The sequence below is a fragment of the Typopeltis vanoorti genome, chromosome 5, assembly GCF_054136105.1.
Source record: "Typopeltis vanoorti isolate ZY-2024b chromosome 5, IOZ_Tvanoo_1.0, whole genome shotgun sequence".
Classification (NCBI taxonomy): domain Eukaryota; kingdom Metazoa; phylum Arthropoda; class Arachnida; order Uropygi; family Thelyphonidae; genus Typopeltis; species Typopeltis vanoorti.
The window spans coordinates 45,365,652-45,393,602 of record NC_143553.1 but is presented as its reverse complement, the minus strand read 5'-3'; the positions used below and the strand labels follow the sequence as shown (position 1 = coordinate 45,393,602).

The 27,951-nt window shown below is 34.2% G+C and overlaps 1 protein-coding gene across 3 annotated transcripts in view; it reads right to left on the bottom strand.

The window, feature by feature from the left end:
* LOC150106351 (glycerol-3-phosphate acyltransferase 1, mitochondrial-like) overlaps positions 1-27,951 on the bottom strand; it is a 318,076-nt gene that overhangs the window by 72,900 nt on the left and 217,225 nt on the right. For all 3 annotated transcript variants that reach the window (XM_090393091.1, XM_090393090.1, XM_090393089.1), the window contains 4 exons: positions 25,779-25,892; positions 16,965-17,133; positions 11,474-11,544; positions 6,528-6,828 (listed from right to left, as the gene is read on the bottom strand). In XM_090393091.1, the coding sequence (XP_090249217.1) occupies positions 6,528-6,828; positions 11,474-11,544; positions 16,965-17,133; positions 25,779-25,892 (655 nt within the window). The remainder of the gene's footprint in view (positions 1-6,527; positions 6,829-11,473; positions 11,545-16,964; positions 17,134-25,778; positions 25,893-27,951) is intronic.

Here is a 27,951-nt window from a genome sequence, read left to right as displayed (position 1 = left end):
CCAAACCAAAAATTTGGCTAAGATATGTCGATGACGTATTTGCAGTCTGAAATCATCCCGAACCTGAATTACAACTGTTTCTAGATAAAATTAACATTCTTCATCATCGCATCAACTTTACGTTAGAAAAAGAATCTCCACAGGGTATCTCTTTTTTGGATTTACACATCAAAAGAAAAGAAGACAGTTCCATCGCCACGTCCGTCTTTCGCAAGCCTACATTCTCGGGTCGCTACATTCACAATTCTTCTGCTCATCATCCATCTCAGAAATCTGGCATTATTAAATCACTAGTTTTCAGAGCACACAAATTCTGCTCCTCTGAAGAATCTTTAAACCAGGAATTAGAAGTTATCAAAAATACAGCCATCCTAAATGGATATAATTCCAAAACAACTCAAAAAATCATCAGTCACTTCTGCATACATCAAACCAGACATGAAGAAGTGCATAGGATTCCCATACCTTACGTTAAAGGCATCTCAGAACGTCTTTCTAAAATTATGAAGAAATACAATTTTGCCATTACTTACAAACCTATCAACCAAATTTACAACTTATTACCTTCTCCTAAGGACAAATTCTCACCCTTGATGTTACCTGGTGTTTATGAGATTCCATGCTCATGCAAATTATCTTACTTTGGACAGACAGGTAGGTCTGTTCAGAAACGCATCTCGGAACATCAAGACCACATTTGTCTTCTTAAACCGCAGAAATCTGGCCTCTCTCAACACGGAATTGAAAATCCAAACCATAGGATCCATTGGGAAAAGGCTAAACTTTTACATAGTTTATGCAAAGAAAGTTCTGAAGCTCTACTACACAGACCAAACCTAAACCGCAACGACGTTCTTACTATTCCTAAAGTATGGGAAATTATCATACAAAATTGTGTTAAATAATTACGTTTTTTTTTTTTTTTTTTTGTACTACTTTAGCACGTTATGCACGTTTTCATGAGATTCTATTGTAATCATGCGCCCTAACTGTATGTTATTCCTAATTTTGTTTAAATACTGTACTGATGATGTCCTAAGATACTTAGGATGAAATATTTACAATTAAATAATTTTCACTGTGGTTTATACGTGTGTTTCTTCTAATAATGTGTTATGCGTTATGGAATACAAAAGACAAACTGATGATAAAGTCTACTGCTCAATATACATGTAGCATTGCCACAAGAAAGGTGACCAGTATGGTAAGGAAGGCAAACTCAGTTTATGAGAAGAAATCAGCCAAACAGTGAAAAGAAATCTCAAAGAGGTTTTTTATTATTATGATGTGGCAAGCAGAGGAAGAACAACCATGAGATGATTATTGTAATGAGTGCAGATGGTAGAGAGGTACCAAAGGCAGATGAAATTGAGCTACTTAGTGACCATCTTGCAGGGGTATGTATATCATCCAAGTGAAGATATTGTGATGGTAGAGATGACAGGGACTGATGTGAGAACAGTAGTTGATGAGTTGGAGGTACTTGCAGATATTGCAGAATCTGAATGCAAATACAGCTATGAGATTGGATGAGATATTGGCTTGCATTTTCAGAGAATGTGCATGGAAACTGGCAATGTCTTTGATTAGGCTGTTTAAGTCTCAGCTCTGGTAGTCCCACAAGAATGGGAGGACAAAAAATTCCTTTCTATAAAGGAGGATCTAAATCTGTTGTAGTAGCAAAATATAGTCTAATTAGTATTTCAAGAGTAGTGGTAAAAGTACTGGAAAAGTTGGTCAAACAGAGAATTCAGGAACAGATATCAAATGGGGATGGATAGGAAAATGGTGATATGAATAAAGGGATGGCTGATGGACAGAATCCAGGTGACTAGTGGTGTGCTGCAGGGGATCTGTGTTTGGACCACTGTTTAATTTGTCTTTAAATAATATAGGAAATATTTTGAAGGGAGATATTCAGTTGTTTGATGATGATGCAAAGATGGGTAGATTAATAGTTAATTAAGGTGATGTAGAGAGCTTACAGGATGATTTCAATAGCATGACAGTATAGGCAAAACATAATGGATGTTCAATTTAATGTGGAAAATTGGAAAATTATGCATTTTGAGATACAAAGATTACAATCTGTGTACCACATTGAGAGAACTATATTCCAGGAAATTGATGAAGCATATTTTGGGGTATAATAGATAGTTTAAGTTTAGAGAGCATACTGCTAAAGTCACCTAGGTAGCTCACAGGATTGCTTTGTTATTGAAGAACACACTCTACATAAAGCCCTGTTACAACCACATCTGGATTACTGTGTCGAGTTTGGTCACCTGGGTTTCTTGGGGATGAGGAAGTGATGGAGAAGATCCAGAAATGAGTGGTCTGTGGAATGCTCCCTATGATGATAGATTGAGGGTTTGTGGATTGCAAATATTGGTTGATAGGTGAAAAAGGGGATATGATAGAAACATTTAAGTTACTTAAAGGATTTTATAGGAATGATGCAGGGGAAATGTTTCAGCACTTGGCTAGAGAAAGCAGAACAAGAAGTTCGTCATCCCTGGAAGTTGAGTAAATGTGGTTAGTAAGGATATGAGGACTAGGTTTTTTGTGTGAAGAATGCTGAATGAATGGAATGGGTTTCCTGAATCAGCTATGTTTTTGTCTGTTAATGGTTTCAAGGAGAGGTATGATAGATATCATGTTGATAGTTTGGGTGTCCCATGATGAATCTTAGGACTCCATGGAGGTGCCTGTACAATAATAATGATGTGACTGCCTCCCAGTCATTTTAGTCTCCCTCGGAGACAGTCATTTTAAGATGTAATTAATATTTGTTTTTGTTTTTTTTTCTAACATAGATGGTACCTAATTAGGACTTTAGTTCCTTGTGTTGTCCATTACAATTTTTTTAAACTAGTTCCACTATTATACCATATTGTTGTTGTTTTGCATACTGTGACAAATGTTTTTGTGCTCTGAAAATGCTGGATATAATATCAGCGAAATATCAGCAAATAAATTAACAAATATTATTTTCTTATCATTCTGTGTTGTCATCAATAGCCTGAAAATAAATAACACATTAGTACTATTATCCAAAAGCAACAATTTCTGAAACTTTTCTGAAATACAAAGGAATAATAATAATAATAATAAAGAAATCTTCAGGCAGTCAGGGACTCACTGAGAGAAGCCACATACCATCTTCCCTAGCTGTCATAACTGTTCTTGAATTCATTTCTGCTACTTGCACACACACACACACAACATCCAATAGCAATCCATTTAAATTAACATTTAAATGTTGATTTCCAAGTTATTCTCTAATGAGATGAAGATGATCTTGTTGACTTCAACACAACCAGAACATAACCTAAATTCTATCCTACTTTAAAATATTATTCTGACATTTGGGATGGTGCCACAAAAAATCCTTATAAAATTCTTGATATTGTCCAGAAGAGGGCAATTTTTCACTGATATTCTCTCTTATTATAATGTCATCTCAGTCTCTATCATACAGGTGGCTTATTCATGTGTAGTGCATTTTTATTTCACAAACTTGCACCAGTGCTGTTCAAATGAACTGGTATCCATCATCCTTTATCTTTCTTCAAAATCATAAGATTAAATACAAAGGAATAAATGATTTCAAGAAGGATATTCTTCCAAGTATATCAGCAGTTCCAGAAATAATTCTTAAGTATGGGATTAATATGAAAAAAACAAAGTGAACTTTTTTATGAAACATTTACACTAATATTAATTAGATGTGATTAGAAAGATGCCTGTAGATAAAACACATACTTATTTGCATAAAAACAGTAATAAGGATTAATTAGCTTTAACTAACTAAAATTTAAATTAAGTTTCCCAATAAATAAGTATGAATATTTCACTAACTGGTGTATAGAAGAATCATCAGTGCAGAGTAGACAGATTCAAAACAGAGTTAATTTGCATAATGAGCAAGTTAGTTCTGTTATCAATTCTAGGCCTATGCCAAATACCAGAACATCCTATTAGAAATTATATGAAAGAATATAATTCTTTTATATAATTATATATAATATAATTAATATAATTATATAATATAATATACATACATGTGTTGAGTGTGTGAACAGAAACTGTTGCAGGTGATTTAAAGTTTTTATGTCAATTAATTTACAAAGAAAATTTTAGCAAATGACAGTCATTTTCCATTAAGATGTAAACAATGATGCACAACTGTGCAACATTCCTTAGTCTTTCCTTAGAAACTTCAATGTCATATCACTAAATCACATGACATTTGCAGAATCTATGTTCGGCTAAGTTCAACATTTCAGAACTAACCTGTTCGTTATGCAAGTTTAAAGAAGACACACACCCTTGATGCAATCTGACAAATGTACCAATTTACTCTTAACACATCTTTGTGATGAGTGATAAAGAGAAATTACAAGAGTTCGTATTGGACTAGTGTAATGACTTTAAACTAATTCTTTTAAAATCCAGAAAAACACTGACTTAAGGACAATTAATAAAAAAATAAAAAATAAACTACATTTTATTTATAATGTAGTTATAAAATGTATATAAAAATAAAAATTATCTACATTTAATAACACTCAACCAAGCATATACAGTTACATACAAGATAAACTTCCACATTTAATAAATATAAAACTATTTTGGATTTAAGTCCTTCTCATTACTAAAATTACTATCTTAGAGATCTCCTTTTTATAATTATAGAAGTTTAATCATTCAAACACTACCTTACACCATCTGAATTATTTCACAAATTAATGAATATTAGTACCATATTATCAGTCTGTCACACTGGGGATCTTTTTTTTCTCACAGAAAAATTCTATAGAGAATAACTGTTCTTCCAAATGGCTTCTTTATAAGGCCTTTCCCCAAAATGTAATTTTTTTAAACTTTCATAAGACTATGCAGCATTTTTTTCATTCAGCATATATATCTTCTTACTCACACACAGTCATACTGATTATGAATATTGTCTTAACCAAAGTAATTTCAGATCGAGAAAGTATAAACACAAATTCTCATTTATAAGTTAAAAACATTTTTCTTAAATGCTTTACAAATAAAATGTATCAGGAAATTAGGGCTTTTCTTCATTTCTACTACTTTATAGGTCAGGTTGAGTAACACCTTCACTTCTTTCTGAATAATATCACTTGTATACCTCAAACAATTTTTTTTAGCATTTGTTCAAACTTGAAATAGAATGTCTATTGAGCATCATCTTTCTGATATTGACCATTTAATTCAACTATTAATCCATCAGCCAAATGATTCACCTTTTGCTTAAAAATACATTTTCAGATATGCCTTTATGCATTCCAATCAATGTCTTATATTAACTCTTCCATTCTTAATTTTCTCCCTATCCATCTGTTACTTGCATACCAATGCTCTTCGAATCCAGATGTTAATTACCTATTAATCTTTTTTTGCTGTGCATGTGCAAGTATTTAACTAAATAGCAAGTAGAAGTCAATAATGGCTGTCATGTGGTCATTGGCAAAATGATAACATGCATTACTACAAAGAACTGCACACACACACACACACACACACACACACACATGGAATTAAAACCCATTCTTCAGGTTAAGTAGAAGAGGAAGGTTTGGATCTATCAATCACTTGCTGATTATTACCAGTTATTACTTACTGATTGCACAATTAGCAAATTCCAATTAAATGAACCAACTGAAATGACAAATATCCAGTCTCTAATGAGTGTAATGTAACCAAAATTATGATTACTTTTACAGAGTGGATGTAGTCTTGATATTTGGAAATGCTTATTGCAGTGAAACATTCAGACTAAAATATGAAGAATACAGGAACACAACATATAGTAAACACCAAGATAAGAAAAAGGAAATCTTTAACTGAAAGTAAGAAATTTATAAGCTTATGTACATGTTTACAGTAAATTAATAGGAATTTCCTAAGAATTTTTCAAAATCTTTTGGGATATATCTTTAGCATATAGGATTGAAATCTAACCTATTCTTCATGTTAGATAGGAGAGGAATGTTTGCATCTATCGATCACCTGCAGATTATTACAAAGGCATGTGTACCCTTTTGGCATGTGGTACTTCTGATCTGGCTCTATTCCATAGGGTAAAACAGAGGCACAAGGAATTTAGTTCTCATTAAAGGAGTTTTTCAGTGATACACTAAAATGTTTCTGGATACCTTATTTAAACATAAATTTAATGCTCCTTAAGATTATTCTGTGAAACTATAGCTGGGCAGAAATGAACCTGTACTTGTATAGAATACTGTTTTACAAATACAGTATTCTATAGCTGTTAATATTCTAATTAGGTACTCCTGAGCAGTAACTCAGGAGTATGTAATCAAAAGTCACTTTTTCCTCTGAAGTCACAAAAAGCTATAAAATCTTTCAAATTTTTAAAATAATATTTAAGGAAATTATTTTACTTATAAGTAAAATAATATGAAAATACTATGAATAAAATAACATTCATATGAAGATTGATTCCATATAACAAATGATCAATACAATGTAATTACCTACTACACTCTCCAGCAGAAAAATTGGCAAAATTGCATTTGCATAATACTGAAGTTCAAAGACATAGGGTAATTTAATAACTGGTTTATAAAATATTATCTTCACATTATTATTGGCAGTATCACTGGAAGACCATTCCATCTGTACAGTATCTGTAGCAACAAGTTTCTCTCCTAATAATGAACATGCATGCTTCACTACCTCTGCAGAATCTTCCGTAAATCCAATCTGTTTTTTTCTTTTAATCATCTCATTACGCAACCAGTCAAAACTCTGAGTCAACTGTTGAAATGTTGTGCCCTATTACAGGGATAAACAACACAGTGTGATAGACATACAGAAATCACAATGTATTTTATGTTAAATTGTTATTCAGTTGTAGCAAGTACTACTATTGCACTGAATAATAATATGACACAACACTATTAGCAACTACAGCAATTTCACTGAGAATAGTGATATTAATATTACTATTTTCAGTGAAGTTACCAATAACAAAATAATTATGAAAACTAAATTTCAATATACTGCATTGCACTAACATATAGATTAGCACATATAATAATTAAAATGTATATCAAAAATATGTTATTACAATATGTCAACATTTTCTGATTATATCAACTGTTATTATATCATTTGCACCTTTTATGCATATCTTCATCAGTTATAACTTAACACCTGCATTCAATAAAAATTTGAACTTTATCAGCTGGAAGATTAATATGACACTGCTTGGGTTTAATTAGATATTTTTCGTTTTTCAAGAAACAGAATTTTGAATTATTTTAATTTTTTATTAAAGAATAAACTGTGATTTAAACAGTTTCTCTGTCTTTTGAAAGAACAAACTCTTTTATTCACACACTAGATGTAGCAAACTACACCAACATTAAAAGTGATTGGTTTTTAAATCCACTACTGTAATTTTGACTCGGTGCTTGAGAGAAATGTTGCTGTTTTAAACAGTCTAAGAAAGATTTATACAAGCATTCTCAGGGAAAGTTAAGAAAAACTGTTGAAGGGAAAACTGGTGAAGAACAAGAACAAAATTAGTTTTGTTACGATTTTGTTAAGAATTAAGATTTTCAATTATCAAAATAAAGTCAACTGGGCACTATGTACATTAATCCTACTATGATTAGGATTTCTGAAGCAAAATTTCATATAGTTGCTATTCAAAATACTGATATTTGAATAGCCAATCTTAATTTGAAATGGAGCTGCCCTAATATTACTAGCCTGTAAGACTAATGAATCTAATAATTTTAAACTTACAAATTAAAATTATTTTGAAAGCTATAATGACATGGAAACATACCTAAATATTCTTGCAAGGATATTCTGAAATATTCTAATTGAATTACCAAAATGATTTTTTAGTACAAAACTTATGTAGGTCCAAAATCAATTCCACCCATCAGAAGACATTACAAGTTTCAGAGAAACCTGGCTTGGTTGGCCAAGAAATTAGCATTCCACTCTCTGATCAACATGCTACAGGTTCAAATCCCACCACAAGAATGGACTTTTTTGTGATTGTCTTTAGGTGGGAGACCCTTTTTAGTGGTCTCACACTACCCTGCTTACTGTAGGTCTAAAGTAGCTTGAAAAAGGTCCGTATTTGGTCATGTTGGAGCTTAATAAAGTGAAACAGCACTGAGAAAGGATTTAAAATATTTAATTATTCCAATATTTTGTCTCTGTCACTGAGACATCATCAGGGACAACACACGAGGCAACCCAAAACTAAGTGAAACATGGAAGAAAGACTAGGTTGGATGCCCTCTTTGGGTACCAGTTGGCAGCCTAGAATGTAAACTGGGATTTCGAGGTATTAGTGTTTCCCATATTTTGGGAAATTTTATGCAACTATATTTATTCAAATTAGGCTGATTTCTATAGAGCCACAGATTCTTAAAGCAGTCTTTCTCTTCTAAATTTAGTGCAATGAAGCATGGTAGTCTTTTTCCAACGGATTCCATGAGTCATATCCAAAGCATGGTCTGCAAGGACCGATTGACCATAGTCATGACTGCAGATGTATTTTTTTATGTTCTTCCATGCAGATGGTTGCTGATCTTCTTGTCTGTCCATAGCAGGACAACTTGCAGAAACATAGAACACTATATATACCAGGAAATGAGAAAGGCGGAACTTGGTTCTTTGTGGAGCAGATAAAGGTAGCTAGTTTCAAGTGGAGCTTGAGAGCCATGCAGGAGTTGTATTTCTTTAAGATTCCAGTTACTTTTTCTAAAGTGCTCAGACATAGGAGATGATAGTAATACTAAAATTCTCTTCAAGATAAGGTCAAGGATTGGGAGAAGGATTTATTATTATTATTATTTTTTTTTTTTTTTTGATACTGCAGGAACTGTAGCCATTAGATAAGAAGGTGTGGTGTATATGATTAAGCTGTGTTGCAAGAGAGGCGTCATTAGAACAAAGGTTATACTGGTTAGTGTTTTAATGATACCATATTGTTGAGAAGGGATGATGGGAAAGTTTGGGAATGTATCTGCCTCTGTAAGTGGGTTTCCTATATACTGAAAAGAACAGGTTACCATTAGGTAGGTGTGTTACCAAGGTGTCTAGAAAGGCTAGACTATTATTAGTTTCTTTTTCCATAGTAAAATGCATTCTTGGCTGAAAACTATTGAAGTGAGAGAGAAGAAAGAGTAATGTGTCTGGGTCACGAAGCCAAATAGACAACACAACCTCCACATATCTTAACTAAACTTGAGAGAGAAATTGAGACAAGAGCTTGTTTTTCAAAATATTTCATAAAAAATTAGCAAGGGGAGGGGAGAAGGGATAACTTATAGACAAAAAAATTCCTGGATATCTGTCTGTTTATAAATTTTGTTCTTTCAAGAAAAATGTCCAGGATTTTTTTTTTTTTTTTTTGTATAAATGATGTCATTTAAGGGAATGTTGATGAATAGTGAAGTGATATCAAAACTAACTAAAATATCTGTATTATTTAATGTTATATTCTCAACAGAAGTTTTAAAACAGATAGAAGTTTTTACATAGGATGTGGTATGACGACATCCATTTCACTCTATTAAGCCTCTAACATGAGTTTCTCCCAACACATAAGCCTTAACACATGGAATATAATTATTCATGGTAAAAATAGAACATGTAAGACAAAACATGGCCTTTCTAAAAAGATGCCAGGATACAGAAATATTACTGAACTGCTTCAAATCTAAAATCAAGTTCAAATCAAATAAAGCCTCCCATATTGGTAGAGTCTCTGCTACTAATGGCTCACACAAAAAGTTAAGCAAGTTTGAGTGTGGTTAGTAGTTGGAAGGGAATCGTTCGATGCTGTTGCCACACTCTCCCTTGATGTGTATTTGGACTCCCTGGAGGTGTAACATAATAATATCTACAAGAGTGACAGTTTTGCTCTGCTATGGAAACAAATCACTGTTATATGCACCCTCCTTGCTGCTACCAATGCAGATCAGCTCATCACATTCAGAGCTCTCAGCTGTTCTCAACTTTGATTGAGAACAGCTGAGAAAATAAATTATTGAAAATAAAAAATAAACACATGAAAAAAATACAACAGTCTTTTGAATTCTAAAACCTGTGCCTCAGGTTCAATCTCTACACAAACACAGCAGTGTTAACCTATTATTACAATGGCTTAATAAAGCTGCCATCAGTGCCCAAAGTCTTGGCTACAATTTGGCTGTTGCTCCAAAACAAGCAGACTGGCACTAGACCTAATGTTCAACACTGAATGCAGTATCTGTAACTTAGCACCTGAAATAACAACATTAGGCTTGATATCACCAGCATTCTTTCTAGATCTTCACCTCCTAAAACAAATCTATCATCTTCATATATGAAGATGATAGATTTCACATATGCCCATCTTCATACACATTTTATTTTATCATTTATTTTATAATTTACTGGATTGTATTATTACTCTTATCTTCCTATTTCAATGTTTCCAAATTATATAATGTCATCCCTTAGCAAATTTCTTGGTTTGATTTTCTGCATTTTTTTTATACTGATATCAGCCCCATAGGTTCTGTATACTAAAAAAACCTTTTTTTAGTATACCCACATGTGCCACATTGATATATATATATATATATATATATATATATATATATCAATCTTTAAAAATTAATTTGAATTATTAAGTTTCAAATTATTAATTTATTTACCTTACTGGTAATACTGGACAGCTTCATTACAAATTAAGTCCTATTCAAATCTTATTTCTACTACATCAAACATTTCTGATAGTGATTTCAATTATCTTCGGTATTATGTGCAATCAGAATAAATACATATTAAAAATTAAAGTAAAAAAAAAAAAAAAAAACCTCAGAAAACTGAAATGTGGAGAGGCAAATAGATTACATGCTTTATTTCTAATCAAGAGATTAGAAATAATGCTCTAATTGCCTATTATAAATAGCGATTTCTGATAAGCAATCAGAAATCACAGGAACAGAAATAAACCAGTCAAAGGCTTGAGACTAGATATAGAAGTTCTGGGAAAAATAAGGAAAGTAAATAGAATTAATGGTGAATCATACTAAAATGAAGACAGAATTTGACATTTAAAAATGTGTGAGCAGAGCTAATTTAAGGTGGTCACTTAAATAGAATAGGAGATGTAGGATTGGTAAAACAAGAGTATAATACAAAAAACAATCCAGAGGAAATCCAAACACATATGGATTAAGATTAGCAATCAAGATGCAAGAATTAATCAAATCAAGCTCGACAAAATAATGCACTAATCTGAAAAATAGTAATTCTAGTAGGCTGTTATAATATCTGGTAAACCCCATGAGGTTATACACTAGAAAATGATGGTGATGCTATTTTCAAATACCATAGAGTTGATTTTGGTAAACACTTAACTACTAAGTTTACATAATACTTATTGAAATATAACACTTACTTTTCTATGCTTTGTGAGTAGCAAGAAAGCCACAAGATTTGTACTCATTATCGAAGTTGTATTGAAAGCATCTGAAATTATATAGAGAGACAAATATGTAACTATCAAGGTAAGTCAACAATACATGTGTGTGTTATTTGTAATTATCTCAATTAACATATTATTAATGAACATTTCTAGCTTGCAAATGGTAATCAATTTTTTTTATCCAAATTCTGTGTATGAACTTTGTAAACATGATTTTATTATTATGATAAACCATGTTTACAAAATTCATATAATAATTATTATAAATTATAATTATTTATAATAGTTTAAAATATGTTCACTAAAATCTATATCAAATGTAAAAATTTGATGTAGTTTTTCAAGAAGGGGGCATACAAATATAAAAAAGGATAAATATAGTAAGATAGAGACATAAGGAAAATATATATAAGATAAGATATATATTTAAATAAATAAATAAAATAGACCACCCCTGTTTACAATGGCACAGCCGTCATAGATAAAGAATAAGATAAGAAACAACATCCCCCCCATGTTTACAATGCAGCAGCCGATAGGATCAAATCCAATTAATTAAATAAGATAAAAGTGGATTGGAACAGTTTCATAAATTAAGATCAGGCAACTAAACAGAAAAGAGTATACATATAGTATAAAAGAAAATTATTTTAACCATGAATGTGAACAATGTTGATTCGGGAGCCACTAGTAGTGATAAAATGGGGGATAGAGAATTCTTCAGAACGGTGAATCCTCACCTCTTAATCCCTCAATTCTCTGGAGAGGACCACGATAATGTGTTGTCCTTCAAGTTCGTAGAGGAGCTAAGGGACGTCAGAAACTGGTCGGACTTCCAGCTTCTGATAATATTAAGGAATAAACTAATTGGCAGGGCTAAAAACTTTTTGTACTCCTCTCCAATAATGAGAGACACTTTGGAGTACAATAAGTTTTAAAATACCCTAATATCTTAGTTTTCCAAAACTAGAAGCATGGGTCTGAACCTGTGGAGGCTACAGAAATGCAAGCAGGAAAGTAAAGAGACTATCACAGACTTTTACAATAGGCTGCTCACCTTAGCAAATAGCTTGAGTGTGCCAGATGAGGAAAAGAGCCATTTTGATTGGGCAGTCCTTAATCAATTCAGGCTAGGAGTGAGAGAGGAATATAAAGAAACAGCATATAATAGGAAGATAAATAATTTAGAAGACTGCTATCAGGCAATAAAGGAAAGGGAAGAAAGGTTAGGTGATCTACATCCAGCATCTAGTGCCAGTCAAATACGCAACATTACAGAGGTGTCTGAACCAAAGAGTGAGACTAAGAAAGAGAAGAATGCTAATCCTAATTTTTGAAATAGTAGTCTAAATGATAGTCTTAAAAAGTTTGAAAAAATGAAATAAAATAAAAGTAATAAATATTAATTTGGTCTTAAGATGAATGTCTCCCAAATCTTTGGTAGATTTATACAGCCATACTTGTTAAGGTTTGGAGTATGTTTTAAGGCTTCTGTTGATTCCAGGAACAACCTCTCTGACTTGTAGAAGCTTCTGCGCATTACTTTTGTTTCTTTCCAATTGATCCTGTATGCAGGAGTATCCAAAGCATGGTCTGCCAGATCCGACTTGTCATAGCGAAAGTGTCGGATATATTTTTTGTGTTCACCGAGGCGGATCTATTACAAAAATATGTCTGACGAACACATAAGCTTATCCACCCGTATATGATTAAAGAAATATATGAAATAGACCACAACATACAGACAACCTCTGATTCTTTTAACAGAGAAGAACTACAAGCCTTTATCAAAAGAGAGGTAGAAAAGCTACAGCAGCCCTTGATGGAGAAGCTTAACTCCATTCTCGATCAGTTAGGGGAGATCAAAGCAAAATCCTCATTGGAGAACTTAGACTCTTAGTGAACGCACAGCAAAAAGGAAAATAGGAGAGAAGCACCGCAGTGCTACAAATGCAGAAAATTTGGGCATATTGCCAGATACTGCTCTCACAGCAGAGGGAACTATGATAGCAATAAAAGATTTGAGGCCAATATGGTAATGACTCACCACCATCCCACACAGAGGACAAAGAGATGGCCAAGAAGTGTTAGAAGTCAGCAGGAAAGCTCCATGATGGTAATTAGGGGAAAAATGAGAGGAGTAAAATGCAGAGTTTTGCTAGACACTGGTTCCCAAGTTTCAGTGATAACCGGATCTCTATTCAGGCAATTGCAATCCCAAGTATCCGACGGTATCACTAAACTTAAGCCACCTGTCATGTTAAAAGGAATAACAGACCCCACTGTCTATGCCTTGAAGAAATTAAAAGTGAACATGTGGTTGCCAGACTTTAATTTAAATGTTTCACCGGGGTTATTAATTCTCCCGGAATCCTCTCATAGTACAGCAAAGGTAGTACTTGGGACTGACTTTCTTAAGAAACACAAGTTCTCATGTGATTTTTCAAAAGGGGAGATTTCTATAGCAGGATACAACCAGGGTGCCCGGATGAGAGGTAGTCGGAGGCATTATGCCGGCAAAAGCATTAACAAGGTCAACACAAAAAACGACCATTCCCAGTTAGAAAAGGGGGGAGCTAAGGAAAATAAGATTGTGGATCAGAAGGATGAGGAAAATTAATTTCCTGATTCCCCAGCTATTAGAGATACTGGACAGGTAAAAGGAGGGAGAGACCTTACACATCTTGAGTGTCAAGGTGGTGGCAGATAAAAAGGAGGATACAGAGGCCACAATGAAAAATATAAGGAATGTAATAGAAGTAAACGTTACAGATATGCAAGAGTAGAAGCCACTACCCAGGCACCAGAAGAACTGGAAGGAGATCAGGGTATCGCAATGGGGTAAAATGCCTGAGGGAAATTAATAAGTCACAGCACCAGTCACTCCAGAAAGAGCCCACAGAACAGACTGATGGCATTTCCTGCTCTAAGATGACAAACTTGAGTACAGTCCGACCCAGAGAATATATGGCCCACGACCCAGAAACACTGTATTAAAAAAATTTTCATCCACATTCATGGTTTAAAATTTTTTCATGAAGGCCTTTGTAAAAATTTGATGTAGCTTAATAATGCCAGAAAGCCTTACATCAATTTTTACAGAAGTTAAGCCCTGTAAGGATGTCATAAAAATAACCTGTAAGTCTATGTATATTTAAAACAGTTTGTTAATGTATATAATCCCTATGGGAATTGTCAGTACTTGCTGCCCTAAAACGAAAATTCTAGAATGTGTTGAACTAAGGCAATACCTTGCCACCAGAAAACCGTATATGCTAGTTCCTTATAAGGACATAAAATGTGTTTGTGAAGGCCACCTGTAAATACTCAAGGTCAGTGTTAAACAGACCGACAAACTTCAGACAAATGTCCGCTGCCCAAAACAAATAGGATTAAAGGAGCACACGAGAAGAATAAAGAAAGGGTCAGCATCAGTGGAAGAACAAGGGACCACACCAAAATGTTCGGGGTCCCATATCTTCATGCAGGAATACGAAAGAAGGCAAATAAAAGGTGTTGGCCAGAAGATCGAGTATCAGTTCCAGGAGTTCCTCTTCGGTTGTCCAGAGGTCATTATCGAGAAATCGCCAGCGGTTGTCCATCAGATGTAAACTATCGAGGACGCGAATTCAGAAAGTCAAGCCAGTGGCCTGAAAGAAAATATGATAGGAGCCGATCTGCCAGGCATCGCATAGACCTGATGACAACTCTTTGCCGGGAGCTATTGTCCGAGGAGAAGGAATTTTTGAGCAGGAAAGAATTGCTCCGTGACATTCAACGCGCATGCAAATACTCCTCAAGCCAAGAATCTTTGCCCACGCACCGGGAGGACACCGTCTCAGAAAGTCGTCGACAAGTCTAACGTCGGCATAAGCAAGGAGAGCAAACCTGATGCAGGAGAAAAAGAATCAGGACTCCAGTTCAAAGCCAAGTACACAGTGGGTAGCAGCCATAAAGCAAGTTGATCCGTTTGTTCTATTTTCTTGAATTATAGGAGAACTTTATTAGTGGACTGTTAAGTTGAGGCTGAAAATTGAGCACAGTTAATGGTTGAAAATTAGATGTTTAATAATTAATAGAAATTTATATGTGCAGCAGTCAGAGAGTAACTGTTTTGTCAATGGTGCATTTTGTCTACAGAATTATCTTAATATCGAAAGGAAAGAGCTTTTGTGTGTAATGATATTTTTTACGTGCATAACAGTCAAGAAGTAATAGTTTATTAATAGGTACCATTGCTTAGGGTAGTAACTTGTATTTGGAAGAGAGTGGTTAATTTTGTGATATAATTTTCATGAATTGAAAGGGCATTTTAAGCTAATTGTTTTATGTAGAGCTGAACTAAGCAAATTTTTCTTTATTGCAAAATTAGTGTAAATTGTTTTATGGAAAATAAATGTGTTATTTAAATGCTAATAGAATGTTGCCTGATATTTAATTCTTTGAAGCACAGTTCCGAAAAAAATATTAGGGCCTATTAGTGGGAAAGGGGATAGTAAAGGATAGATAGTAGACCATGACTGCAGATATTAATTAATCAGGGATAATTTGAATGTAATGGGAAAACTATTGGATGCAATTAACACTTCTTGTTACTAAAAAACGGATATCAGTGGTGCAGCTTTTCAAATAAATTTTCTGGTGTTCAAAGAATAAGAAGTGCAGAAGGGCAGTATAATGTAAAGAGATACCAAAGAGTGATAAGGAAGTATAGTTAGAAGTACATAATAGTTATTGCATTAAAATATATATAGAGTGGATGCAGAGATATTGAAGAGATGAGATAGAGACATAAGGAAAATATATAAATAGAGATATAAAAGGGGGCATACAAATATAAAAAAAGATAAATATAGTAAGATAAGATATATAAATAAATAAATAAAATAGACCATCCCCATTTACAATGGGGATGGTCTATTTTATTTAGCCGACATAGATAAAGAATAAGATAAGAAACAACATCCCCCACGTTTACAAAATCATTTTGAAAAAGAAAAGATTTCAAGTATGTGATGATCATTAAAATATTTTGCAGAAGAGAATGAAAAGAAAGAACCATTAAAAAATATTGGGGGCAGGGAGTGACTAGTATTTAAAAAGTTAAAAAAAATTAGTGATATCATACATATTATTACATATATTTAACTGACAGCTAATCTGAATAATTTTAAATTTATAATGAGCTTCATGGTGGTGAATAAACTTCAGTGACCACTACGCTGCTTAGTGGAAGTCTGAAATGGCTTGAAAAAATTCCATGCCTAACCTATAGAGCTGATTTTCCTAATTATCTAACTTTTAGGTCTCCCATACTACTAATATAGGTCTAAAACTTTTCATATCTGGATTTATTTGGGAAAAAAAAAATGCATGCTTACAGCACTTATTTTAACATTTGTATTATTTGTTGATGTTTAAAAAAAATTTATTTTTAAATAACTAAAATGAAATATTTCCTCACCATAAACTACATAATCTGCAAGATCTTTGATAGCATGACGATGTTCCTCAGAAACAATATCCATTCCATACACAGATGTCTTTCGAGCTACAGAAATTCTACGCCCATCATAATGATTAGGTAAAGTTGGTGATCTGTTATGTGCACCTTCTGAATTTTTAATAAATTCCTAAATATCAAGGAAATAACTTAATTCTTTCTGCATGCTGGCATGAAAACTTACAATATCTAAAAAAACAGGATATAATAAATGCAGTATTTCATAAAATTACAGATACTGCAATTTTATGAAATGTTGAAGGTAATAAGTTCATTATAGTTTAGTGTACATAATATGTAGTATAAGATAATATACAGTACAATTAACTTTGAAATATATAAAACATTTTAATAATGTCTTATTAACTTTGATTCCTTTCTGCAGTGCTTGAAACAAAAGCAGATTTTCAGACTTGATAGTCATCTGCTAAACTTCATTTAAAAAAAAAAAAAAAATTGATAAGAAAAGATATTTTAAATTTAAATGAGATAGCCAAAGATTATGGAATGATAATATCAACAAAAAAATCAAAAATGATAGCCTTTAAAGGGCAAGATCCAGCAAGAACTAAAATAGTAATAGATAAAAAGATTTTATAACATGTAAATTCATTTAACTACCTAGGATGTATGATTACATATGAAAATGAAAAAGATATAAACCTAAATTTTGCAAAATATTTAAAATGTTTTAATTAACTCTATATTTAAACCTAACCTAATTCAAAACAAACCAGACTAAAAGTATACAATGTTAGCCCTACCAGTCCTATTGTATGGAAGTGAAATCTGAACAATGAAAAAAAAAAAAAAAAGACAAAGATTAATAACCGAAATGAAGTTTATGAGAAAAACTGCAAACTATACTCTATTCAATCACAAAAGAAATGAAGAAATTATGAAAGAATTCAACCAGGAATCAGTAATAGAAAAAATTAAAAAAATATAATAAACATAAATGGATGGAACACATTGAAAGAATAAAAACAGAAAGATTACCAAAACAAGTAGTCTTAAATTATAAACCATTAGGAAAGAAAACCAGGATGTCCTCCTAAGAGAGCCTAAAGCTAGAACAGGCCACTCTAGGCCTAAATCCTTGACAAGCATGATAACGATGAGTATTTTGATAAGGTACATAAATCAGTGTATTATAAAATATATAGCCTGTAATGACAATTAAGTTTAACTTCTTGCTTTTAAGCACATAATTACCTGTACATGTACTGACCTCTCGTGTATGGATGGCTCAACATAAAAAAATAAAATAAAATAAAAATAAATAAATATATAAATAAACATATATATAAGTCCATGTGGTTAGCCTAGTGGCTGTGCACTTTGCAACCATATGCCTGGGGAACAAGTGTCCTGGGATCGATTCCTATTGGTGCCATGGGCAACTGAAGGATCTTCCTCAGCCATAGCCAAGTTAGCCAGTCTTGGGCATGGACAGTAGGGTTTTTCCCCCAGTTTATCCAGAGGTTTTTCATCCCACAAAGCAGGCAAACCGGCCTTGAAAACTCAACACTACAGGACATAGGATACAGCGGGGTGTAGGGCTTACCACCTTATCCTATGAACGGCTTGAAGTCCGATGATTAATAAACCCTTGACACTGCAAGGTAAAAGAGGATAAAAGGAAAATGAGATATAAATATATATATATAGAAAACAAACTGGAGTGCTTAAGGGTCAAAGCTGTATAACTGAGAAGAGACCTCCACATAGACTTTAAAGAAATGCAGAGAACCAACCAGAGTTTCTGACCTAATGTCCAATCTCACCTTCTCGTGGTGCACTCTGTTAGGTACACTGAATACTGAACAAACGAGAATGGGCTGTTAATTTGGGATTTAGCCAACCAAATTGTATTCTTATTAGTTTAAACCAAAATATAAAATGATGGCACAACATGATACAATTTCATGTTGGCTGGAATGTCACCTGGTTAAACAAGGCCCGCACTGTTTTCGCCAGGGAACCAGGGCAAACAGCAAAAAGTCAGCTACTGGAGAAATCTTAAAACACACTCCAACTCATCACCAGAGTTTAAGATCGGTACTATCAATATAAGAAGCCTGAATGACAAAGAAATGGAGCCAGCTGAGGAATTGGATAAGTACTACCAGATCGACATAGGGGTGACTGAAACAAAAAAGACAAAATCTGGTGAGATTTTTCTGAGCAATAAATATAAAATGTTATATTCAGCCAATGACAATCAAGGAAAAGAAGGAGTAGCCATAGTATTCAACACTAAACACGAGGCTAATCTTCTTGAATGGCAGTCTCAAGTAGAGTGATGTGGGCAAATATCAGAATGGGGAACTGGACAATGAGACTCATTTGTGGTTATGGTCCAATAAAAGGTTCTACTAAGGTAGAAGTGGAGGAATTTTTTTTTGTGGCTTTAAAGAAAGCAACTGACACAATGAAAAAGGAAAAGTTGGTCCTGGTTGGGGATCTAAATAGCAGAGTAGGAAATGATTGTCAGACATACAAAAATATTTTGGGAAAATTTGGAGAAAAGAGGAAAGCTAGTAATAATGGCAAATACCTGTTGGATTTCTGTTCAGGACATGAACTGGTTATTACAAAACTCAATGTTCCAACATAAAAATGTACACCAATTTACATGGAGAGAATAGGCAAAGAATAAGAAAAGTCTCAATGATTATGTTGATAGTGATGTTTTCCTACTGGTGCAGGACACTAAACTGTAGAGAGGCTTTGAAATTGGAAGTGATCACCATTTAATCTTAAGTAGGATAAAACTGAATTTCACACTGAAAAGAAGAACATGTAAGACAGTTTTGTTTTAAAATGAATAAAAGTTGAGCAGCTCTCGGATGTAAACTGTAGACTAAAATACACAAACATTATTGAAGAAAAAATGAAAGAGTTTGAGAACAAGAACCAAATCTTGGAGGTCAGTGGCAAGCCCTGAAGAAAACACTGACTGATACAGCCAGAGAGGCATGTGGTGAGGATAGAAGGATAGAAAGCTGCAAGGATAGAAAAATCAGAACCTCATGGTGGACACAGGAAGTTACAGAGGCAGTGAAGAAAAAGAAGAAAGCATATCAAAAGTTCATGGCAAATAAGTCAGCTTGTACTCTTAGAGAATACAGAGACAAATATAAGAGCTAAGCTAAACAAAAGTCATGGGAAGACTTTGGTAAGAACATTGAATATAAATATCAGGAAGGTGGCAAGATATTCTGGAGGCTGTTGAAAAAGCTCAAAAATGGAGGAAAAAGTGCTGTAAAAGGAATTAGAGATGATAAAGGTTACATGAAAACTAGAGAAAAAGATATCCCTGATGTATGGAGTAATTACTTCAAAAAATTGCTAAATGACACAAGCAGGTATGACAGAACAGTAGTAAAAACACTAAACAGACATGCAATCAGGAATACATATCCATACTTAAAGTAGAAAAAGCCACCAAAAGCTTGAAATGGGGAAATGCAGTGGGAGTAGATGATATTCGACCAGAAATGCTCAAGTATGGAGGTATAGAAGTCTTACAGTGGTGCACTGCATAGTTCAGAAGGCCTGGACAGAGGGAAGAATTCCAGATGATTGGAGCAGGGCTCTCAGAGCACCCATATATAAAAAGAGAAATATAACTGAATGTGAGAATTAATTTCTGTACTGAATATTCCTGGTAAGATATATGCAAGTATACTTGAGAAACGGTTGAGAAGGATTGTGGAAGAGAAGCTTGAAGAACAAGCTGGATTCAGGCCAAATAGAGGCTGTCAGGATCAGATTTTCACTTTACGACAGATAGCTGAGAAATCATGGGAATATAACAAAGATCTGTTATTTAAGTTTTGTATATCTGAAAAAGATATATAACAATGTGCCAAGAGAGAAACTATTCGAAATACTATAGTTATATGGTGTCAATGAGGCAATATATCAAGCAATACTTAGTCTTTATTTGAGTTGTAAGTCAGCAGTTAGAATTGAAGGAAGTACAGGAAGATGGTTTAATGTTAAATCTGGTGTCAGACAAGGATGTACATGGTCTCCTTTGTTATTCATTATCTATATGGATCACATTATGAAGGAAAGGAGTATTAAACCTGATATCAAAATTGGAGGTGTTAATCTCAGCTCTTTGCTTTACGCAGATGATGTTATATTTTTAATTAAATCCAGTACAAGTCTGCAAGATTCCCTGACTAAATTGAATAACTGTTGTAATAAATTTGATATGAAAATCAGCAATAACAAGATGAAGACAATGAAAATGAAAATAGGCAGAAACATTGAAAATATCAACTGCATTGTGCCTGGAGATCCATTGTGACTGGAGAACAAGTAAAACATTTCAGCTACTTAGCACGATTTTTAGTGAAGATGGTAAATTAAATGTGGAAATAGACAACAGAATCAACAAAGCTGGTATGGCAGGAAGTCAACTGAATAAATTTATATGGAATAAGAGAGAAATTAGTCAAAACATTAAATTAGCTGTATACAAGACAGTGTTCAAACCAATTTTAACTTATGGATCTGAGAGCTGGGTCAGAAATAAAACGCTTGACCATAGAGTAGAGACCACAGATATGAGAGTCCTGAGAAAGATTAGAGGGGTGAATGGATGGCATCAATGGCAATATCATATTAAAAATGATATTAGGAAAGAACTTGACATTGTTAGCATCCTGGAATGTGTTATCAGAGCTAATCTCAAGTGATATGGTCACTGATGGGGAGGAGGTGGAGAGGATCCAGAGGCGAGTGACCAAGATGATAGCAGGTCTGTGGAATGAGCCGTATGAGAACAGGTTGAGGATTTGTGGGTTGCAAAAATTGGTTGATAGGCGGAGGAGGGGAGATATGATTGAGACATTCAAATTACTGAAGGGTTTCTATAAAATTAATTCAGAAGATATTTTTGAGAACAGGACTGGTTGTGGGAGGACTAGGGGACATCCATGGAAACTGGGCAAAAGTGTGGTTAGTAAAGGTGTTAGAGCTGGGTTCTTTACTTTTAGAGTAGTGAATGAGTGGAATGCGCTCCCTGAGTCTGTAGTGGATGCTGTGACAGTGAATGAGTTTAAGGCGAGGTATGATAGATACTGTATGAATGTCAAATAGTTGTGATGAATATGATTTGGGGCCTCCCTCGATGAGTCTAATGACTCCCTGGAGTTGCCCGTAATAATAGTAATAATAATAATTAAACAGAATGGGAAAGGAAAGATTAGCAAAAAAAATTTTTCTCTGCCAGGTTGGCAGGAAAAAGATCCAGAGGAAGACCAAGATATAGGTGGATTGATACAGTAAAAAGTGCCTTAGAAGATAGAAATGTAAGATCTGATAATATTGATGTCTTGACATGTAATTGATTGATTGATTGATTGATTGATTCTAACTCTTGATTTGGAATTTTCATATATTTTCATATATTCATATATTTTCAGCAATTTCTTCCATTCATACACTCTGCTGTCACCACACTCTATGCTGCATCTGCAAGATATTAAATCCTTCAAAAAGTCTGAAGTTTTTGCATTCTCAACAGCAACAACAGCCTGAGCAAGAGTATTTATTAAATACCTTGAAAACAGCAATAACATCCTGGTTCATGGTTGCAGGAGTTAGACAGTATTCAGTGAATGTTTTAATGGGATAGCCACTCTAAGTACAAGTGGTCGTAATTTACATACGTCACAAGTCGAGAACTGACTGTATTAACTACATGTGCTCTATAGCTAGTTTGGTTTGCAGAGGGGAAAAAAAATTAAATTTCTAAGAGGATAACACCTTGCCACTTCTGTATAAGATTGGATGACTTTCCTTCAGTTTAAAATCTCTTGTAAAGGTTGATTGCATTTTAGATTCAAGCTCAGATTGTTCAAACGAAGTGAGACCAGCTCACTTCTGATATATATTTCTAAAAGTAGAATACTAGCATATGGAATGAGTTAAATGATATGGATAATGCCCATTATGTTGTATATCTCCAAGAGGACAATAAAATAAAATAACAATGTTCCAGATCACAATCAAATATTTAATTCTACCTTGAAAACAATGGTTCAGATCTCACATCTATTATGTTATATCTGTTTTTCATCGGTTTCAGGAACACAGACAAGAAACCTATTATCGTTTTTGGCAATTCAAATCTAAATAAAAATCTATTATGTTAAATTGTGGTATATGGAAACAATATTTAATAACTTTCACTAACTCCCCAGTGAAGAATTAGGTGAAATTACTGCACACAACTAAACGTTATGAGGTGTATGCCTTTTCTGCCAGAATGTATGCTTATCTTGCAAGATGAAAAACCTAAGTTTCTGAAAGGAAGAACTTTCCACTTCCATGTGATGACATTCACCTTCATGAAAAACCCTCACTGAATGACTCAGATGCATTACTACCACAATTCAAATTACCCCAGGTTCTTTTCAGACTTCACTGGGTCTATCTATGCCATGAGGGTAGTCTGAAAAGTTCTCAGCCGCGACCAGAGATGGCAACACTATTGGCAAGTTTTTTTGTTTTTTTTAAGTTAGTACATCTGTCATAAGCATCCATGTGAAATTGCAAGTCATTCTATCAAGTAGTTTGTTTTATACAGCTGTCTAAAGCAAAAGTGTTGTTTGTATCCCTTGAAATGGATAAAATTGAGTATTGTGCGGTTATAAAATTCTTCGTAAAAGAAGGTTCAATGCCAAAAGAAATTCATTTGAAGTTCATAAAAGTTTATGGGCACTCTTCTCCTTCGTTGTTGACAATTAAGAAATGCACTGCTGAGTTTAAACGTGGCTACCAGCCTTGAAGATATCCATGTGAAGGACGTCCAAAAAGTGTAACACCAGAAATCATCGATCAAGTGCATGATATGTTATTGGATGACAAGCGAGTCAAAGTGCAAGAAATTGCCGAGACTATAGGCATTTCACAAGAATGTGCAAGACATAATTTTCATGAAGAATTGCATATGAAAAAGTTTTGTGTAAGATGGGTGCCGCACTTGCTCACAGCAGATCGAAAACGCACTCACATGAAAATCTCTGAACAATGCTTGGAGCATTTTAAACAAGAATAAAACTGATTTCGTGTGTCGATTTATTACTATGGATGACACTTGGATTCACCATTACGCACCAGAATCCAAACAGCAGTCAAAGCAGTGGACAGACGCCGGTTGTTCAGTGCCAGAGAAGATAAAGTCGATTCCATCAGAAGGAAAGGTCATGGCATCGGTGTTTTGGAATGCTAAAGACATTTTGTTTATTAATTATCTTGAAAAGAGTAAAACAATAACCGGGGAATATTATTCTGATCTTTTAACTAGACTAGATGAAAAAATTTGTGAGAAAAGACCCGGTTTGCAGAAGAAAAAAAATCATCTTTCATCAGGACAATGCACCTGCCCACAAAGGTGTTTTGCCAGTGGGAAAATGTTGGAACATCCACCCTATTCCCCAGATTTGGCTACCTCTGACTTCTATCTCTTCCCAAAACAAACTCTTCCTTGCTGGTCAGCGTTTGTCTTCGAATCAAGAGGTGATTGCAGCTGTAGAGGGGGTATTTTGCAGATCTTAGTGAGAACCACTACAGGGAAGGGATAATGGCACACTGGAGCATCACTGGAATAAATGTATTAGTCTTAAGGGAGATTATGTTGAAAAATAAAAATAATTTTGAAATTATAAATTTGTTTTTTCATTGTTAGGCTGAGAACTTTTCAGATCACCCTCATATTATGTTACATCAAATTCAAATACAGTCATCTCACTGTAGACCTCAGGAACCACACAAATGGTTTGTTATAAGGGAATGTTTGCTATAGCAATTTAATTTAATTTTTTTTTTTAAATTTTAATATAGTGCTGTACCTGTTGAGTTTTGATTAGAATTATGCAGTAGTTTGTAATAGCAGTATTTTCTACAGTGTACTGGTACTGAATGAGTACTGGAATGAGTTGCATGTTGTGCTGTTGGCACTGAAGTGTATCATTCTGATCATCTATTGGTTGGTGATACCATTTTGCTTGTTTCAAAATAGGAATCAGCTATAAAAAAACCCATGTGATGATAATAAAGTCAGAGAATAAATACTGTTTTCTAATTAAAAGCCTGGAGATTGATCTCCATCAAATGTTCTATAGGTTAGTCAAAGGACTTAGCAAATATATGGCCACAAAACACATCTTTCTAAGGAAACGAATTACAATAAATTTGTGTATTCCAGGAATGGTGGCAGCTTTGGTTGTTGCAGACAACAGGCTGCATAATATAGCACAAAGCCTTACATACGCATGTCTTTAGATTTTTATAACATTATGTGGCTCTAAGAAAATGTAAGGAGGGAAAGATTCCTACTTTATCTTTTCATAAAGATATCTAGAAGTAAACTTTTGTAAAGTTTCAATTTTCTTTTATTTTAAATAAAAAAGATAATAAACAAGAGGAGAAAAACACACAACATACAGAGATCACATTGCATGATACTGCTAACTTTGGTGCTTGTCAACAGCTACTGCATTATGACTAATGAAATGATTATTAATTAACAGGATAAACTTTGATCTTCATAACAATAAAGCTACAAATATAAACACAGCATACAACAGAATGTAAAAGAACAAAATTTAAAAATATATGTATCTAATATCATCCACATTTTTGAAGAATAAATTAATATATTTCCTCAAAAGAAATTGAAGCATTTTTTAATCTACATTTTTAGTCATTACCTTAATTTTAATAGAATTTAAATAGATTTACATATCATACCTTGAGAGAAAAAGGATGGCAAAAATCAACTTTCACAGAGCCAAAATTAGAATGTAATGTACTCCAAATCCCTTTAAGTGCTGATGTAAAACTTTCCATTACTTTTGGAATACCCTAAAAATTTAAATGCATAATTCAATATTGAAATAATATAATTTCGGTACATTCAGCTCTAGAAAGAACTCAAATGCTAACTAAGTCAGAGAATAAATACTGCTTTCTAATTTACAGCCTGCCCAGTTGTTTTTGGGAAAAACATACAACTTGTACTGGAATGAGTTGTAAGTTGTGCTGTTGGCACTGAAGTATATCATTCTGATTATCTGTAGAAAGTATTTTACCTTGGGTATAATAAATGTTAAAGATACCAAGCTATTTTAAACCTGGTTTTATTCTCCTTTTACCATGAGTTACCTTGGTCTTGCACTACCTGCAGGGTCAGCTAGACTTGCATTACATGCAGGTGCAAACTTGACTTATTTGTCTGTTTGCTTACTTGGGAAATGGAGTAAAACCAGGTTTAAAATAGCTTGGTATCTTTAACATTTATTAGACCCAAGGTATAATACTTTCTACATTTATATCTCCTCCTGAGATTTTTATTTAATAAGGTTAAAACACCTTATGGTAACTTGTTCTGGTAAAATATTTATAAGCTCCCGAAGGCGTGGAAAGAGGGGAAAATAGTTCCACTGCATAAAGGAGGATCCAAGACTATGGTTGCAAATTACCGACCAATCAGCATATCAGGAGTCGTTGTCAAGGTCTTGGAGAAAGTAGTCAAGGGAAAAATACAGGAATGGATTGATGAAAATGAGATACTGTACAGAGGACAGCATGGCTTTGTGAAGGGTAGATCATGCCTCAGTAACTTGCTCAAGTTTTATAACAGGGTGACGGCTGAACTGGATAAGGGAAATGGGTTTACAGTGATACTGCTGGACCTGGCAAAGGCGTTTGACAGGATACCACATGGAATTCTAATCCGTAAACTACAACATATGGGAATGGATATAGGGTTGGTGAGATGGATAGCTGGGTGGTTGATGGAGAGATATCAAAGAGTAGTTTATTCAGGAGTAGAGTCCAAAAAACGGCCTGTGACTAGTGGTGTGCCACAGGGTTCTGTTCTTGGACCACTGCTGTTTAATCTGTTCATTAACGATATAGGGAATGGTCTAAGTGGGACAGTTCATTTGTTCGCTGATGATGCAAAGTTGGGTAGGGTGATAGCGAATGCAGAAGATGTCAAAGTCTTGCAAGATGACTTAGATAGATTGGAGTTCTGGACTAAGGAGAATGGATGTCAATTTAATGTGACAAAATGTAAGGTGATGCATTTCGGAGTGAAAAGATTAGCAGCAGTATACCACATTGGTGGAACTGTACTCCAAGAGATTGATGAGGACAGGGACTTGGGAGTGTTGGTGGATAGGGAGATGAAGTTTAGGGGACACATTGCGAAAGTAGCTAAATCAGCTCATCAACTCACTTGGTTGTTGAAAAATACCTTGACGAGCAGAGAAAAACAAGTTATTGTACCTCTGTACCGAGCCCTGATAAGACCTCATCTCGACTACTGTGCCCAGATTTGGTCACCTCGGTTCCTTCTTGATGGGGAGGAGGTTGAGAGGATCCAGAGGCGAGTGACTAAGATGATAGCAGGTCTATGGAATGCACCATATGAGAACAGGCTGAAGATTTGTGGGTTGCAGAAACTAGTTGATAGGCGAAAAAGGGGAGATATGATTGAGACATTCAAATTGCTAAAAGGATTCTATAGAATTAATTCAGATGATATTTTTGAGATCAGGACTGGTGGTGGGAGAACTAGGGGACACCCATGGAAGCTGGGCAAGAGCGTGGTTAGCAGGGGTGTTAGAGCTGGGTTCTTTACTTTTAGAGTGGTAAATGAGTGGAATAAGCTGCCAGAGTCTGTTGTGGGTGCTATGACAGTGAGCGAGTTCAAGGCAAGGTATGATAGATACTGTGAGAATGTTGAACAGCTGTGTGAACATGATGTTTAGGGCCTCCCTCGATGAGTCTAAGGACTCCTGGAGTAGCCCGTGGTAATAATAATAATAATAAAAGCTCTGTATTACTAATATCTTGATATTTCTAGCCTGGCTCCCACTGATGAGACCTCAATAAAGGTCGAAACCGGTCTGGGTAG